This window comes from Morchella importuna (genome assembly GCF_003444635.1).
Source record: "Morchella importuna strain M04M26 chromosome Unknown Morimp01GS014, whole genome shotgun sequence".
Taxonomy (NCBI): domain Eukaryota; kingdom Fungi; phylum Ascomycota; class Pezizomycetes; order Pezizales; family Morchellaceae; genus Morchella; species Morchella importuna.
In genome coordinates, this window is record NW_025763411.1 from 656,861 (window position 1) to 673,550 (window position 16,690).

At 44.1% G+C, this 16,690-nt stretch overlaps 4 protein-coding genes across 4 annotated transcripts; 2 read left to right on the top strand and 2 right to left on the bottom strand.

The window, feature by feature from the left end:
- Positions 1 to 3,769: 3,769 nt before the first annotated feature.
- LAJ45_05353 (uncharacterized protein) lies at positions 3,770 to 4,333 on the top strand (the record flags this gene model as incomplete). The annotated part of the gene is made up of 3 exons (XM_046114924.1): positions 3,770 to 3,850; positions 3,915 to 4,238; positions 4,307 to 4,333. The coding sequence occupies 3 exons, from the start codon at positions 3,770 to 3,772 to the stop codon at positions 4,331 to 4,333; spliced, it is 432 nt and encodes a 143-aa protein (XP_045971961.1).
- Positions 4,334 to 7,862: 3,529 nt separating this feature from the next.
- On the bottom strand, positions 7,863 to 8,302 carry LAJ45_05354 (uncharacterized protein; the record flags this gene model as incomplete). Its single annotated transcript, XM_046114925.1, has 3 exons — positions 7,863 to 7,925; positions 7,987 to 8,097; positions 8,159 to 8,302. 3 exons carry the CDS (start codon positions 8,300 to 8,302, stop codon positions 7,863 to 7,865), a joined length of 318 nt encoding a protein of 105 aa, XP_045971962.1.
- Positions 8,303 to 9,867: 1,565 nt separating this feature from the next.
- On the bottom strand, positions 9,868 to 11,466 carry LAJ45_05355 (uncharacterized protein; the record flags this gene model as incomplete). Its single annotated transcript, XM_046114926.1, has 3 exons — positions 9,868 to 10,986; positions 11,046 to 11,181; positions 11,258 to 11,466. 3 exons carry the CDS (start codon positions 11,464 to 11,466, stop codon positions 9,868 to 9,870), a joined length of 1,464 nt encoding a protein of 487 aa, XP_045971963.1.
- Positions 11,467 to 12,917: 1,451 nt separating this feature from the next.
- LAJ45_05356 (uncharacterized protein) lies at positions 12,918 to 15,393 on the top strand (the record flags this gene model as incomplete). Its single annotated transcript, XM_046114927.1, has 7 exons — positions 12,918 to 13,034; positions 13,092 to 13,783; positions 13,840 to 14,295; positions 14,351 to 14,437; positions 14,503 to 14,655; positions 14,718 to 14,851; positions 14,912 to 15,393. 7 exons carry the CDS (start codon positions 12,918 to 12,920, stop codon positions 15,391 to 15,393), a joined length of 2,121 nt encoding a protein of 706 aa, XP_045971964.1.
- Between the last annotated feature and the right edge of the window lie 1,297 nt (positions 15,394 to 16,690).

Below are 16,690 nucleotides of genomic sequence, written 5' to 3' on the forward strand. Positions count from 1 at the left end.
TTTGCGATAACAGGATCCTGATATTACCGTCGATGAGTGTTCTGGCACCCGGCGTTCGTTATACAAGTTATCCTGTTAGCAATATATCAATAATAGGGACGATTATGACTAGCACACGATTCAGTTAATTCACGGACAATTCCAGCCATGCATGGTGAGCCTTGTTTTCGAGATTGGGGAGTAAAGAGCATGCTCGTCTATTAAACCGAAAGATTTAGGGACACCGGTGTATGGATAATCCTTAGCTATAGGACCTTTTTTTATTATGGATATTTGTTGTGTGGTGCAGCTTTTCCAATACGATGGTTTTATGCATGATGTCAGTGGGGCCGTAATTGCAATACGAGTAGCTAGAATATCGTATCAGCACGGAATGATTATTTGTGGGTTTTAATATCTTACTTGACTGAAGCACCTATCGCTAATTCAAGCTATGTACTACATGTATTTTCTAGTGAGGACTAAACTGGAGTCCAGAGGGTTTATATAGGGCTGGGAGACCGTGGCTTGGTCAAGCATGATACCCAAAGTTAATATCCCGATATTGAACTATCTAGGCTATTACTTCTTTACTGAGCTTTACTACAACATCTTTCTTCTATACGTACGCACGATCATGAGAGCTAAGTAGCAAAGATTTTCTTATTCGCTCCCGACGATATTCAACCTTAGGAGGCTACGAGCACTAGAGTTCTGAAACAGAATTCAAAACAGAACTCTCTTGAGAGCTGAATAGCTGCATTTTGGCGCACCTTGATTCAAATGTGTTTTCTGCTGGGCGCGCACTAAGAGAAATATTCTAGAAGGACTAGAATATGCAGCCTAGCTTACATGCAGCTGTGCGCGTGCGCATACATATGACACAAGGCTGCGATCTCAAACGTACCCCAGGACCTTCAGCGTTGTTCCCACAATCATGACATCACTGGCGAGAATAAGACTAGGACGCCGGGGTCTGTGTCTGCTTATAATTAGTCCTTGTTTGTTTTCAAAGTTCTGGCGTCCTAGCTAGCAGGAATGATCTAAGCGATTTGTCAACTGGCTAAATCCCTAACCCTGACATTGGGTAAAATTCTAAGTAGGCTAGTAGTAATAATATTTGAATTTAATCTTTTAATTATTTAGTATTGAAATGGCTCTATACTCACCGTATCATACCCTTCGAAGGTCAATTAATCTAGCTGATATTAGCCAATCAGTCTTTCTCACAGAGCAGTTCCCATCTCATGTGCCCCTACCGACTCCCAATCTTTAAACCAACCAACGTCAATGCGGCCTTAATGAATTAATTGTTTAATATAAAGTGCATTGGATACCTTCAAGCGCTGTAAGGAGCTTGGTTGGCTAAGCTTTCTCTTAAACGGTTCTTATTTGGTGATTCCAAATCGAGCCGCTTGATTAACGGCCCAAACCGGTTTTCTATAATTCAATAATCAATAAAAAGGCCTTTAAATTTTGGTACCGAATTGGATTTTCAGTTTTCTTAAATGGTGAACGTAGCTTGGCTTCACTAATAGGCTGCTCTGCCGAGTGATGGGACATGACCAACTATCAAATTAAATAGTAACTAAACTTGAAAATTAAAGGATATATTAATCTATTATATTACAAACTATCCTAGATGCAGAAATTACGGAAATAATCTATAGAATAACCCAAGAAAAGACAAAAGAAAATAAATGCAGTGTGCAAGGTACAGAGCTTTGCCGCAGCTCCTAGTGAAATTTTGAGTCACCACGCGGGTATATATATAATCAATATATCATGAACCCTCTCTTTCTATCGGACTTGTTCTCGTTCCCAGCACCTACCCGTAGGACGCTGTACTCTATGTCAGGGCGGCTAGGTACGTCCCAACCTTGGGCTATACTCCGCCATACTCCCCCACCCCTTTTAAAGTCCCCTCCCCTCCTTTCTTCTTCCACTCCTTTTTTTTTCTGAATCTTCGTTTTCTCTCCCCTCAACGCCCTTCCCTCTCTACCCGAACAGGGATAGAAAAGACCTCCAGCCCGTACCTTTTTTTGATTCCCTGCAAACATAGTGTTTCTTCTTTCCGTTCCTCCCCTCCACAACACAGAATACAATGTTCTTGCACTTTATAGTCTTTTGTTTGTCTTGGTAGGAAGACGAGGAAGCTGATTTTAAGGATGGCGAAGAAGACATCGAAGACAACGAGGATGGTAACGAAGTAGGCTCTTTGTTCGTGGTTTTGATCCTCGCGGTTTTGACCCTCCTCACTTCTGGTTTTGGGGGGGGCTTTCTCGAGCTTCTGTCGGAGCTTAAGCTTTCTGTCTCGGAGCTTTCAGGCCTGTGATGGTTTCCATTTTGAGAACTTGTGCTTCTTGAGGCTGACATTTTATTTTAATTTTAATGTACGTGCTGTGTTTGTAAAAAGCCTGCGTAGTGGTACCTGTGATAGTGGCGGGCTGGTAGATGTGTAGATAAGACAAATACAAACTCCACTAAGAGGCTGAGCTTTATATTTGTTGGTGTTTAGATGTTTGTATTACTGGATGGTTCAAGCAGAGTCTGGGTGTACTAGTTCGTTTGAATGTTGAAACCGGTTCATACTCTTCATGTGTATCGAAGTTGGAATGCTCCGAAGAGACCAGATAGTCTTGACGGCGTACATTATATCCACGACCGCCCATAGTAACTTTTTTATCTTGACGCGTAAGAGGCGATATGTATTTTCGCACACACACCCTCTCACTCAGTATTGCGGCTGGGACTGGGCCTTGAAGCCCTGGCATCATGTTTATGATGTCGTTCTGCGCACCCCATGCACCAGGACGCAGGAACATCATCGGAGGATAATGTGGGTGAAATAATTCCGCAGCAACTAGATGCATATGCGCATGCGGCACGGACAACTGGCTAGCTGGCTAGCTTCGCACAATCGTAGCGCAGAACTGAAACAACATATCAACAGCAAATCGATATGTCGGATCGCCTTCTAAGAACTTCGGTGGAAGCTTAAGGGAATACTAAAATCCAAAAGAGGCAAGCTTCCTGCCCAAAACCTCTACTCGCGACCAGCAACAAGAACCCGAATATGCAGCTGCAAGTCTTTGGTGTATTTTTGACTTCTACTCCAATGGAAATTGCAGATTAGGACGTGCATTTTCGGGTTCTTGTTGCTGGTCGCGAGTACATGTAGTTACAAGTTACAGTCAGGGTATATGTTCGACATGCCTCCTAGACCGATCTTACTAATCAACTCAACTACTCTACCTTAGCGCTGTCTAGCCGTGTCTCAGCCGGGAACAAGGCAAACTACATACATAAACTTTAAGGTAGGATATGATCCGGGGGCCATGATCAAATTAGTAAGGACGCCTAAATTTACTACTAGTAAGTTACAACACCAGCGTCCTTTATCAAGCTGTTGAATTCGTTGGACTTAACCCTCATATCGTACATTTGGGCTATTTTTCAAACCCCCTATTGCCTCTAAATCTGCCAATTTCAATAACCTGCAACTGGGCTTAGTTTATAAAAGTTCGATCCCCGAGATTTGTAACTCGACGCAAACTGAGAGACGAATTGAAAACGTCAATCTCACTAGTAACTTGAAGCTGACCTACTTCACCACACGTATGTACGTATCGCCCAAAAAGCCCACCCCATGGTTTTATATCAAAACCATTGCTGTTATACCGTTATTCACCGCAGTGTGCCTAGTCAACCCTAGTAGTTTATAAAGACAGGAAATAAACGAATATATAAATCGAAACTAAATGGCTACTTTAGTGCCTATGAGATTGCCATGATTTCTCTGAGTTTGGCCTCACTCATCGTGCCCTTAATCCTTGGATTTCAGTGGAAATTCCTCAAGGGACCAAATAACGTAAGCTATTCTGGTTCTATTCTATGGCTATATGCATCTATGAATTATAACGTCTTTAATCTAGGATAATAACGACAACAAGGAGGTGGAACTGGGGTTACGAATGCCGCCTGTCAGTACTATCCACAATATCATATGCAATTGCGACTCTCATAGAAACTACAGCACCGCTATGTTTGACAAAAGTGTACGAACTGGGACTTGGGGCCATCCCAAAGTTTTAAATCATGTGGAGGCGGGTCCGAAATTCGATAGTGACTCTCCCGGAACGGATTTCTCTGAACAATCAGTTTTCGAATATGCCGGAGTTTCACGATCAAGATATGTACAGATATTAGTTAGCAAATTAGTTGAATATGGTCGGTCAGTATGGTCATGGACTGAAGGAGTATATATCCCAGCTACCTTTGACCGTCAGAAACTTTGGTAACTCGACCTATGCTAACATGTACACAGTATCTACATCTACTTGAATTAAGTTAGATTATTCATTAGTCCGTACCAAATCTTACCCCGACACTTCCTGGATGAATTTTTGGGTTTGGCGATGAAATAAATAGAACTGAACATTGCCAAAAGGGCCACAACAGCATAACCTTAGTTTTCTGGTTCTTTTTGGAATTGGCGTGCGTGCGAGATTGTATAACTTTATATCGTATTATATATAGCAGCTAGGCATAGTATACGCAAGGTGGCTAGCTATACGATCACGATTGTAACTGTTATTATAACTATACACTGTCAAGTGCAGTATTACGAATATTCGGGCAGATCGGAATACATACGAGACACAGTACCTGTCCCACCTAGGTCATACAAACATACATGCATGTGTCTAAGTTACTAAAACATCTTATAATTGAAGTAGTACATGCATGTAAACTACCTCCTGTGCTTGAAAAAATCGAGTTATTTTACGATTTGAGAATTTCATACAGATTATTGTACATATAGTACATAGAGAATAGATTTGAGTTTATCAAGACTTGTCGTAGGCCACTAAGGCCCTAGTGCTTGAAACCTTATGAAAGGAAACCTAGCTATATATAGTATTGGCTAATATTTCTATATATATACTGTAGCGGCCACCCAAATTCGTACAGCCACCTCTTCTATCAACAGAAAAGATCTGTATGGTACTGCTCCCTAACAAGCCCCCCAGCACCCGAGTTTGTATAGTCGTCTGGCTGGCAAAGCCCAAAGTTCGTACACTCTGGGATCGAGAACTAACAACTTAGTTAGCTATTATTATTCTTATTCTTCTATTAAAAGAATCAGGACAGGCACTGTCCGGGCAGGTAGCTGAGGATGAATAGAATGAGGTGCAATGTGTGGCAAAAATCAAAGATTCGGTAGGAATTATACCCCGGAAGCTTCGCAGTAGAGTCTGCCCTGAAGTGATATCAAAGAATTAACTTGGTTCACTCCTCCCTTTTCCTGGCATATGTTCGTAACGAACTGTTGGCGTGGGCACCTGACGTACGAACTCCAACTAGGTCCCGCTACATGAGTGGGTACATCTAGTTAAGGGTAATGAGTGACCAACCTTAGGTTTACTAGAAATAGTATATAAATACGCAAACCAAGGCTGCAGTACCTACTACATGCCGGCATATTTTGACCCTGAAAACTGTCCCGACGCTCGCCGAATTGCACCCTCCACTCCTACCACTTCCTGAAGACCTTCTCCCACCAGTTTTTCCTCTCCCCCCCTTCCTCTTGAAAAGACTATGTTCGTGATTTGAGGCCTCAGTGACTAAATCGGGATTCTGAGTATATTTGTTTAGATTTTGATTGAGAGTATATTGATACAAAGCCGTCGCGGTGGCCGAAAGGAGTATCACCGATACTAAAACAAGTACACAAATATATGCAATACGTCGCTTGAACATTCTTCGAAAGGGAAAATCCGTTGTGTGGTACTGTGGGTGTATATATATACTTAAACTACTATTCGCCCCACAATTAAGTTAGAGTGCGAACCAGGCTGCAATTAGAAGTAGAGGAACCATCCTTCAAATACAACGAAAGCTTGCTATAACGGTACGCTCGGGACCGGAATTTGGTACCGTTATAGAGAGATAACCCTTATATAGGTGCTGGTGCTGAAAGCCAGGCAAAAAGGACCGAGAAGTGCTACCGTTATAGAGAGATTACCCTTATAGAAAGTACCGTTATAGCAATTAGCTTTCGCTGTAGCAGGTAATTAAGGGTGTTGATAAACCTGCTATCGTGAGGTCGCGTGTAACCTGGGGGACTAGGCTCCTATCGACTCTGTAGCATGCATCGCACGCATTATATAACATGGTTTAGTCGAACGTTATTAACTATATACATAGCTAAAAGATTACATGTAGCTACATGTATATACCGATAGGTTGGGACGCGCACTATAATTATGCCAAGACTCTCCAGAGCTCTGCGTCCCAAATCATGAGGGGTGTGTACGTACTTGGAACGCATGAAGGCCCGCGGCCGTATGCGTATTGGGACGCCATATATTAGAAATCGGTAATACCTAACGTTTTAGACCGGGTACTGTGTCAGACATAGAAGAGTGTCAATCCCATACAAATTTGTATGGGGATTTCTGTTGCCAAAACTATCTCCACCATCTCTTGAGATATTTACTGCCAGATTTTTAACAAATGAATTCCATTTAAAAGCACACGGATTAGGATGGTTTCCAGATGGATTATCCTCTATTATGGTGTTATGGGGTCTTCTTTCTTTTTGGGGGCTTTGTGTCTGGTTTTGGTGCCGTTGCCATGCGACACACTTCTAGGTCTGACACAGTACTGGGTCGAAAACGTTACATGTACTCAAACAACCACACGAACCTGAATAGGTATAATGGTCTTACAAGAGAAGAAAGCCTTCGTCCAATATTGCAAAGCTAGGCCGGTGCATTATTAGATCTAGTTTATAAATTATAAAAATGCCGGTACTTCTTAATTTTGCCGTAAAAGGTGTGACCTAATTACTAAAATCTCTGTAGTACCTCAATTGTATGTGCAGATGCACATGTACAGCTGGAACCTACATGACGTATAGACGCATATACCTACGAAGATCGCATCGTATGTTGAACAGAGATCTATTATCTAGCACAAGCTAGATCAAATATCGGATCCAATCTATAACTTTACGGACAACTACGTCATTAAGATCTATTTGGAAAACTTTGCTCCTAGTTCTATGATCCTCATCCCTCAAATTCCCGAAAATCTTTCTTCCGCCATGCCAAGCATGATTATATTAAAAGTTTCCTTAGACGTTAACCTCTAGTTCATACATCAACCCGTTAGTGTAGTCTTAATCACTTGTATTAATTACCAAAATTCATTTGGGTATGTATCCATCCATGCTCAACCTCCAATTAACGTCACTAGTACTAGTATACTGGTTGTCTTCGAGCTTCTATAGATCCAATTTACACGTGAACGTGAGCTTAGCTAGAGGCCAGCCAAGGGAAGATATGCCCGTCAAAATTGGGAGTAAAAACATTGTAGATAAGTCTGGCTAGACCTTCCATAAAACTGCAAGTGCTGAAATTATCAATTTGGTGACTCTTTCTAGGATTTCTTGAGCTCCTAGTGCTACTATTTGGGGATTCCGCTTATCCTGCCTGTACTGCAGTCTTTTATTCTAGGATTATATCATTACAGTACTAGTGTACCTTCTATTTCTATGTATACGTATATATAGTAATATTATAACCTTATCATTGGTCGGTTTTTCAGACTAAATAGTACAGGGTTTTAATCCGTAACCTGCAAGTCCATAGAAGCGTCCAAAGGAGAAAAAGAAATACCCCGGCGACTGATAATCGGACGCAGATAGCTGATGTCGCGGTATGGAATCGTTAAGGCGGCGAAAATACACATCTTGCCAGCGTAAAAAGAATGAAAAGCAGTAAATAAAGAAAGATACAAATTGCGCAATCTTGCGGCCCCGCGCCGGGCCGTGTTAAGCAACGCCATACTCAGACTATAGTAATACAGACCCGGGCTCAATGTCGGGACGGCACTATTCTGACGGCTAATGGGTAGGTGATGACACCCGAAAAACTTTTCTGTTTGACTGGTATCAAAACCGATGAAGATATTGGATATATGTATCTCTTTTGAATTTACGGTGATCTTCACGCCACTATTGCTGATTGTTGTGCTATTGTCGGCGGGTACATCTACTGGTAGGACATCAGGTTTACCACCGTTCTCCATATCCTTTGATCGCGTCGACGTCTGCCAGCATTGATATTAGCTCAGTTATAATGAATGACTTGTTGTTTACCGAATTACATACGTCAAGATTCTCCTTCCTCCATATATACCAGCCCTTCCATAAACCAAGGATAGCTACCAGCGCACTGATTGACCCAAAGACTATATATGCGGCATTGCTTGACCCGCTGGCTTGGCCATCGCGAGGGAGTAAAGTTTTGGGCATTGTGATACTTCTAAGGGGAGAATGATATTATGGCTTGATAGGTACGAGTTGATCAAAGATGTTTTTCGGGTGTTCTCTAGCTCCGGTTCCGACTTTATGAGGCTCGTAGGATGTATAGGCTCGAGGGTGCGGTACGTGGCGAGTTATCTGTCCTTATATACATATGTAGTACCGGCACCGTTTTGATATGATATTCCAATCGACATCAATTGCAAGCTAGCCATATAATCAGGAGTTTTAAAAAAGCACTATGCATGGATTCATATGGGTTTATCACGCACATACAGGGCGCACTTTGAAACCCTGTACCTACAGGCGCGCCATTCAACTAGGCGTATTTATCTGCCAAGGTAGCATTAATATGTAAACAGCCTGGCCTTGATGGGCAGTGGTTGAGGTCCAGTCCTGAACATGTGAGGCGTGCCCACATATCTGAAATTTGGGATATATCAAGTAATGAATGATTGGATAGATAATCAGAGGAAAGAAAAGACTGAAATATAAGGAGGGCCATGCGACGATCGAGTGATATTTTGTGATCATGCATTAACGATACCGATACCACCAATACCCTAGCTACATGTACTACCTGATAGCCGATCGTCCATGTTAGGTTTAACTATACTTTATTCCTAACTACATGTATATGTAGATCTATAAAGAGTTTAGTAGTAGATAAGGTACACCAAGTTTATTAGGCGGCATCAGGGGACTAGAGATGCCGTGGATCCGTGCGTACCATGATGCAATCAGGAACTTTTGCGGTGAAAGCTCATAGCCCAATCTTTGGGGAGTAAATTTCACAATTGGAATATATTCCGAATCATAGTGAAGCATGACGGTAAATACCGCGGGAAAACTGAGATCTGGAGAGCTAGCTAATTCTCAACGTCTTGTCTAAGTGCTCGGCGCACTATACTATCTTAGTTGACGTTGGAGAGCTAGAGGTGTGAATAGTTACATAGTAACGGGTTGGGCCGCTCATGTTGTGAAGATACTATTACTGGAGCTTTCATGTAAATCTAGTTATTTTTCTTTTTCGGTAGTGCGAGCTTGAGTCCAATTCGGGGCTGTGTTTGTCGGGGTAGCAGCAGATTAAGCCGGGTTCAGTCGGAAATAATGGTAGAGGCGTTCTTTATAAATACGGGCGACCCAGCGTCTTGTGAGCCTCATGTTCTGAGTCCATATCCGCCTGCGGCCCTCTACATGTGCCAAGCCGTTATAGGGAGGGTACAGAAGCAGTATCCTCTCTTTACTTCAAAATGTGACAGGTCCCGAGTAGACACTCAACAACTACATATGAAACTTTACATCTCTTCATATTAATAATGGAGGAACAAAGAGGTTCCCGTTGACATGGTTACTTCAAGTACCTTTCGTCTTGTTCAGTTAAGAATCGGCTTGATGGTTCAAAGACTGCAGATTTATGTATAAAAAGATGAAATTGATGCTATCTATTCTAAAAACATTTTGTTCTAGCTTTTAATCCGATTATGTTACGAGTAACTCGACAGAAAGCACACAAAAGACTGTTCGCTGCAAATACACTACTCACCACTAGATGCTTACCTCCTCGTCATATGCAACCCCACAAGCTCCTCCAATCCCACCAGCCATCTCTCTGCAAAAACCTCTTCCGAGAACCGTTGCGCACTCTCCCTCGCTCTACTCCTCATCGCCAGCACCTCTCCCGCCGGGAGCTCAAGCGCCTTCCTGTATCCCTCCGCGAACTGCTCCGGCGTTTCCGCGTGCCATCCCGTGCTTCCCTCTCCGACCACGATATCCAATTTTGGCCCGCCGCTGTCATGCACAACGCTGATAAGCCCTGCAGCCTGGTACTCGACGACCCCAATACCAAAGTGCTCGTTCCACATGGCGTTAACACCAACCCATGCGCGCGCGAGCCAATCGAGAATCTCAGGCCAGGATGCGTCACACACAAAAACGACACGCTCCTTGACGCCCTTCTCGTGAGCAAGGAGGCGCAGGTCGTAGACGCGGGTTTTGTCTTCACTGTGGCGAACAGATCCGATCAGGACTAGCTTTGTTTCTTTGTCGTCTGGGCAGAGAGCGCAGTAGCGTACAAAGGAGTTAATGATCAGATCATGCTTCTTCTCTGGGCGGAACTGCGCAATACAAAGGATAACCCTTTCACGGGACATCCCAGGACCATTTTTTGAGAGCGGGATTGCGTCGGCGACCGCGGACACGGCACAGGGAGGGAATACAACGGTTATAGAGGATGCGCGGGATGGCCAGAGGTACCGGAGGTGTGTGGCAGTCCATGTGGAGTTGCACAGAATTGTATCAATACTGGTGCCACATTGGGAGTAGAGGGCGGCGAAGAGCTTCCAGTAGGCGCGTTTAGCGCTGATTCGGAGTGAGGTGGTGCTGCCTGAGGGGAGGGAGCCGAGCATATCGGTAGAAATTGTGGGGTAGTGGACGTATGCGCTAGTAGGGATACCGAACAGTAGTTTTGCGAATGGAAGCGTGAAGCCATATCCCATGGTGTCAATGAAGATGTCAGGTACCAGTAGCGTGAATGCGTCCCACGCAAGCACGAGGGATCCCAGGGACTGCCCGAGCAGAGTGAAGTGAGGCCATGTAGAGGCTGCGATCCAATGACGAGTTGTAAGATAGAGGAAGAGAACGCGGGTTGGCTCGAGGTGTATGTCAAAACGGTTCTATGAGGGGGTAAGGTTAAGGAGCTATAATAAGTTGAGAGAAGGGGGGGAGTTCGAACCTCGACTCGGGAGAGAATGGTAGCTTTATCAGCATCGTGATCGCCAGTGTAAACTACGCACATGGCATTCGGATACTTCTTCTGAGTAGCTCTAATGGCCGCCCACAGAACTCGTTCACCTCCTCCTCCAGCATTGCTATCACCATCAACCACCTCGATCAGCTAACGCTCCAGCCCACCATCACCCCCCTTCACATGTCAAGACCACATACCAAAAGGGATGAAAAAACCCAACTATAATGCCTTGATCCGTAGACCCCTCAGATAAGGTCGACAATACTATCCCCCTCTTGACCGCCGTGCGCGATCGCAGGGTCTTGCCTAGGGCACGAAACACGAGTTTGCCCAGGACGAAGTAGAACAACGCGGCTATGGAGGCCAGCCCTACCGTCGCGGTGAAAAGTAGCGAAAAGAGTGACATCGTGGCGGTTAGGGGGCGCTATTTCTTCTTGTCCCCTCGCCTCTCGTTCGTTTGTATGGTTCTTCACGGTCGTGTGATTGTTGTCTATGGCTTTGTCGAGCTTGCTGTGAGGATGATGATGATGCCACGGATCGTCGGGCGCAACGGCACCCGACCTCAGCTCGATGACATCCCATGCAACGGAATTGACCATCCGGCAGAGCAAGGGGCTTTTCTTCGCAGCATTAAAAGTCATTGGCCATTTATTGGTGTTGTGGAATTGTTCTTTTACGAACCCTAACCCTTGATTTGGAGCTATGTATGTAGCTGGTTTCCTTCACCGCCTCTCACTCAGCAGTAACACATCACTGCTTACCGCTGTTGTTTCTGTAGATCTGTTTCCCGGTAGTAGAAGACTATGGTTTAACGTTGCAGTTATTTAGAAACCAGATTTTGTCGAACTGATGAGGCCTAAACTTCTGATATTGCAGCACTTATCATTGGCTCTGCGTCCGTGCCAAGAAAAATACAGGCCGTACGCTGCGCAGGTTACACTCCCATGCACTCGTTACACGGGAGATCCTGTCGTCATATTGGACATGGCCACTGTCCAGAGGCTTGCAACGCGTAACTGGGGCTCATTGCCAAAGAAGCAGGTATCCTCAGGTGACGACATGAGAGCGTCATGTTGATGGGAACCCGTTCTCAGCATTTTCCAACCTCGGGAAGCTGAATTGCTTACCCGGAATCTGAAGGGCCAACACTATTTGAACACGCTTTTGTAGCTAGATGTTTAGATCTTGCCAGATTGCTTCGTGCTGCGCATTTCTTGATAGACGATACTACTGATCCTTCCCTTCATACTTTGTCTTCATAGATATACCAAGCTAAGTGTGTTTCCTTCCAGTAACATCCACTTAATTCTGCGCGCATCATAACCCGTGTTATTTGCTTCTTGTTTGCTTCCTTTTCCTTCAGTTCCCGTTGAAATTGTTCGTGCGGCGCCGAGGAAGACTTTGACTGGATCGCCTTCATTCGGGATCTTGTGATCCGTCTGGCCATGGTCTTTCCTGTGGCCGAATACTTGACATGTGAGGAATTTGTCGGGACAGGGCAGTATGCGGGTGTCGTACGTCTTTTATGGAATTCACCTTACTACTCATCAGTTTGCCTTCGTCCTATCAGCTTGACCCTTGTTCACCGTATTATTCTTTGATTTAGCCCAGTGCGAATAAGCAAAAGCTAACGATGGAACTCGAAAGATAGAATAGTAACCCTCCTACCTTGTGGCCCCATCAACTGAGTGTGCCAAAATCAAGTTTAAAGAATTGGGGGGATAAAATTGGTATATAATGTCTCCCCATGGTCAATCGTATATTTCAATTTGAGTACTTTCAATTGCATACTAAATACTATTTCATCGCAGACTGAATACAAAAAACGAAACCTACTACAATTATAATCATTCAACCATGGCGCCACATGCAATCGAGTGCCCGCATGGCTTCCACGCCCTTTGCGGAAGTGAGCGAAAACGTTCAATCAGCATCGCAGACGAAGCAGTGAATTGGGCCGGTATTGCATTAACCGTAAGTAACAATAACTCGGTATACTCGGAAATCTTTCTAATATCATAACAAAATTAGACACTATACGTCGGCGCAGCAGCAAAAATGATCGACGAAAACACTGTTCAAGTCGGAATCTCTATCCACGATGGCGTATATTCCGTTGACTTCTGCATACACACTCTCCATATCTCCCCTGGCGAGAGCGTCGCCGATGCCCTCAAAGCAGATGCCGTTGAGACCATTAACAAATACTCAAAAGAACACCACGCAAAATTTGTCGGATGTGGTCTTGCAGAATCTCTCATAAGCCTGTGCCGGGATATGCCTTCGTTTCTGTGGAGCGAGCTTGACATCGTCGTAATGCGGTTCAAGGTAAAAACAGAGTTCCCAAAGTTCGAATGCTCAGACGGAATACAAGGCAATTCGACGGAAACAATCCCTATCGACGTCGACGAGCAGGCGGATTCCGCAGTAAGGAAATGCATCATGAATTTCGGCCCTGGACAGAATCCCGCTTTGTCTATCGGGTTTAGAAATAGAGTTGAGCCAGATACTGGGGGGAGAGTCGAGCTTGTGACAAAGCTGGAAAGCTACCAGAAAACAGTCCATGAAGGGACCTGGAACAGCTTTTCGAAGTACGCCAATGAACTTAAGAAGAACAAGGCTAAGGTCGCTTTCTTTTCGGCGACACCACAGGGCGGAGGGGTAGCGCTCATGAGGCATGCTCTAATTAGATTTTATCGGCTTTGGGGTGTTAATGTGCAATGGTTTGTGCAAAAATCCTCATGATTCTACTTGAACCTTTCTAATATTGGTCATCTAGGTATATTCCCAAGCCAAATCCAAAGGTGTTTAGGATCACGAAAACAAATCACAACATCCTTCAAGGTGTCGCTGATCCCTTCGAAAGACTAACCAAAGAGAGACAAGAAATGATGGACGAGTGGATCTCGTATAATGCCAACCGTTATTGGCTTGGTGAGGGCGGTCCATTAGCAAAGGGTGGTGCAGATGTTGTCATCATTGACGACCCACAAATGCCTGGCCTCATCCCGCTTATCAAAGAACATAGACCGGAAGTTAAAGTCATCTACCGAAGCCATATCGAGCTCAGAAGCGATCTTATCGGAGTCGAAGGAAGCCCTCAGGCTGAGGTGTGGAAATTCCTTTGGGATAGAATCAAACTTGCGGATGTATTTATCAGTCATCCCGTGGATAAGTTTGTGCCAGCTCAGGTTCCGATGTCCATGGTCGGTATGATGCCGGCTTGTACAGATTGGTAGGTTCAGTTTCTCCTATCCTACTTAATTGAACATGTTAACGAGTGATATTAGGCTGGACGGCTTGAACAAGGACCTCAGAGACTGGGATTTAAGATATTACCATCACAGCCTGAGGAACTCATGCTCAGATATTGGAATGTGAGTGATCCATTAGACATAACCGTGTCACTTTACAGACTCTAATGATAATCTTGTTTTTCTAGGAACATGCTACACTATCCAGCCCGTGAATACATCACCCAGGTTGCCCGTTTCGATCCCAGCAAGGGAATTCCAGACGTTATTGAGTCATATAGAAAACTCCGCGAAATGCTGGAAGAAAAGGTCCCTAGAATGGTCACTCCTCAACTACTGATGTATGAAATCCCCGCGTTTCCTAGCTTCTTGAAGGAATGAAACGCTGAGAGTTTTATCCTAGCTGCGGGCATGGGGCCATTGATGATCCAGACGGATCCATCATTTACGACCAGACAATGAAGCAACTCGATGAGCCTCGCTACGACGAAATTAGGGGGGATGTCGTGGTTATGAGAATTGGGCCAAGTGATCAAAGTATAACCCTCCAGACCTTTATATATCAGTCTCCATGGAACTAACACATCGCGCGTATAGTCCTCAATGCCATCCTTTCCTGCGCCAAACTCGTCGTACAGCTTTCTACCCGCGAGGGCTTCGAAGTCAAGGTCTCTGAAGCGATCCACAAAGGCAAGCCCATAGTTGCAACTCGCGCTGGCGGAATCCCACTTCAGGTCCAGCATGGCAAAAACGGGTATCTCGTCGAAGTTGGCGACACTACCGCTGTTGCAATATATCTATATAATCTCTACACTGATAGAGGATTATATCAACGGCTAAGCGAGTTTGCAAAAGTATCTGTGAGCGACGAGGTAAGCACGGTTGGTAATGCTACTTGCTGGCTATATCTAGCAGCGAAATTAGTGAAGGGAGAGGAGATGAAACCGAATGCGAGGTGGATCACAGATATGTATCGTGAGGATGCGGAACAGCCGTATGGTAAGGGCGAACCTAGGCTTCCGAGATTAGATATTCATCTCAAAGGAGATAGTTTTGAGAATGTTGAGACAGTAGATTGATTTCCGCTTTCTCTTTATTTCTTTTTTAGATGTCTGTTTGTCTTTATTTCTTTCTTAGATGTCTGTTTGTCATAGTTACGAATTTCTTTATTTCGGCTTCTTTTCTTATTAAGATTCGAGTTTCGTCCTCAGAGAATTTAACGACGCATCCCATACGAGTAGAATGATTACAGACTGTTCAGTGCCTGTATCATATCATATATATCAAACATGTATGAGTGTAGAAAGCGTTTTTGCTTTTTACCATGGATAAGAGATTCTATAACTACTGTACCAAAAAAGCGGGTGGATCCAGTACTATCTTCGGCGAAATACCGTATTGTTACGGTATTGTTACAGTATTAATACGGTATGATAGTTAGGATTCCGATTTAATTCGGAAGTTTTGCACGATATGGAGTGGTAAATATGTCAAAAATGATTTTACCAACGGTTGATAGGTTATTTACCACCGGTGGTATAAGTACTGAATTTCAGCCCTTGTGCCAGTATAAACACTGAATTTCAATCTTTATGCTGCGCTATACTTCATTAGTAGATGTTCAATCATTAATGCCAACACTTATAAAAGTTTCCCACCAATGGTGAAATTCCCCACTGGTGGACAATAGGACTCATAAATTGGCATTATATAGCCCCTTTTGGCCAAAAGGTCTGTGCTTTTATCCATTATCCCTTGGACGGATGAAAGTTGTCAAATTCGCGACCACATTCTTTCAGCTATCACTAGCCTAATGTGGCAATCGTTGGAAATTCTTTATTGGTTCTGTTGTTGTTGCCATCCGTAAAACGCAAGACAATTCCCTTTTACAAAGTGGTGCACGGTCCAGGTCGCGAATTTGACAACTTTCATCCGTCCAAGGGATAAGGTATAAATGATGGCATTATTTTCATCACCGGTGGTAAAACGATTTACTACCGTTGGTAAAATTACTTTTGATAGAGTCGGCGTAGGTAAGGCGTACGGAGCGGTGAATTAGTTGAAACAGAGGTATGCAAGCAGGAGATTCACGATAAGAACATTAGAGAGATAAAGCGCTCGCGGTGTAGACTGGACATGTCTAGTACATTACGTTGCTTAAGCATAAGCGCCTTCCCGTAATGGTGGTTGTGGCATTCTCAATAGTAGGCAGCTAATTAGCGGCCACAAGTCGGTCGCGCGCACGTATATACGTATGTCCTTAAAGATGGCATTGTGTCCTCATGCTCAGCCCTATTTATACGTAGATCTACCTGCATTCTTTTTTCTTTCCCGTCACTTACCGAGTTATCCTTTTGAACATCGTCATAGCTTTTC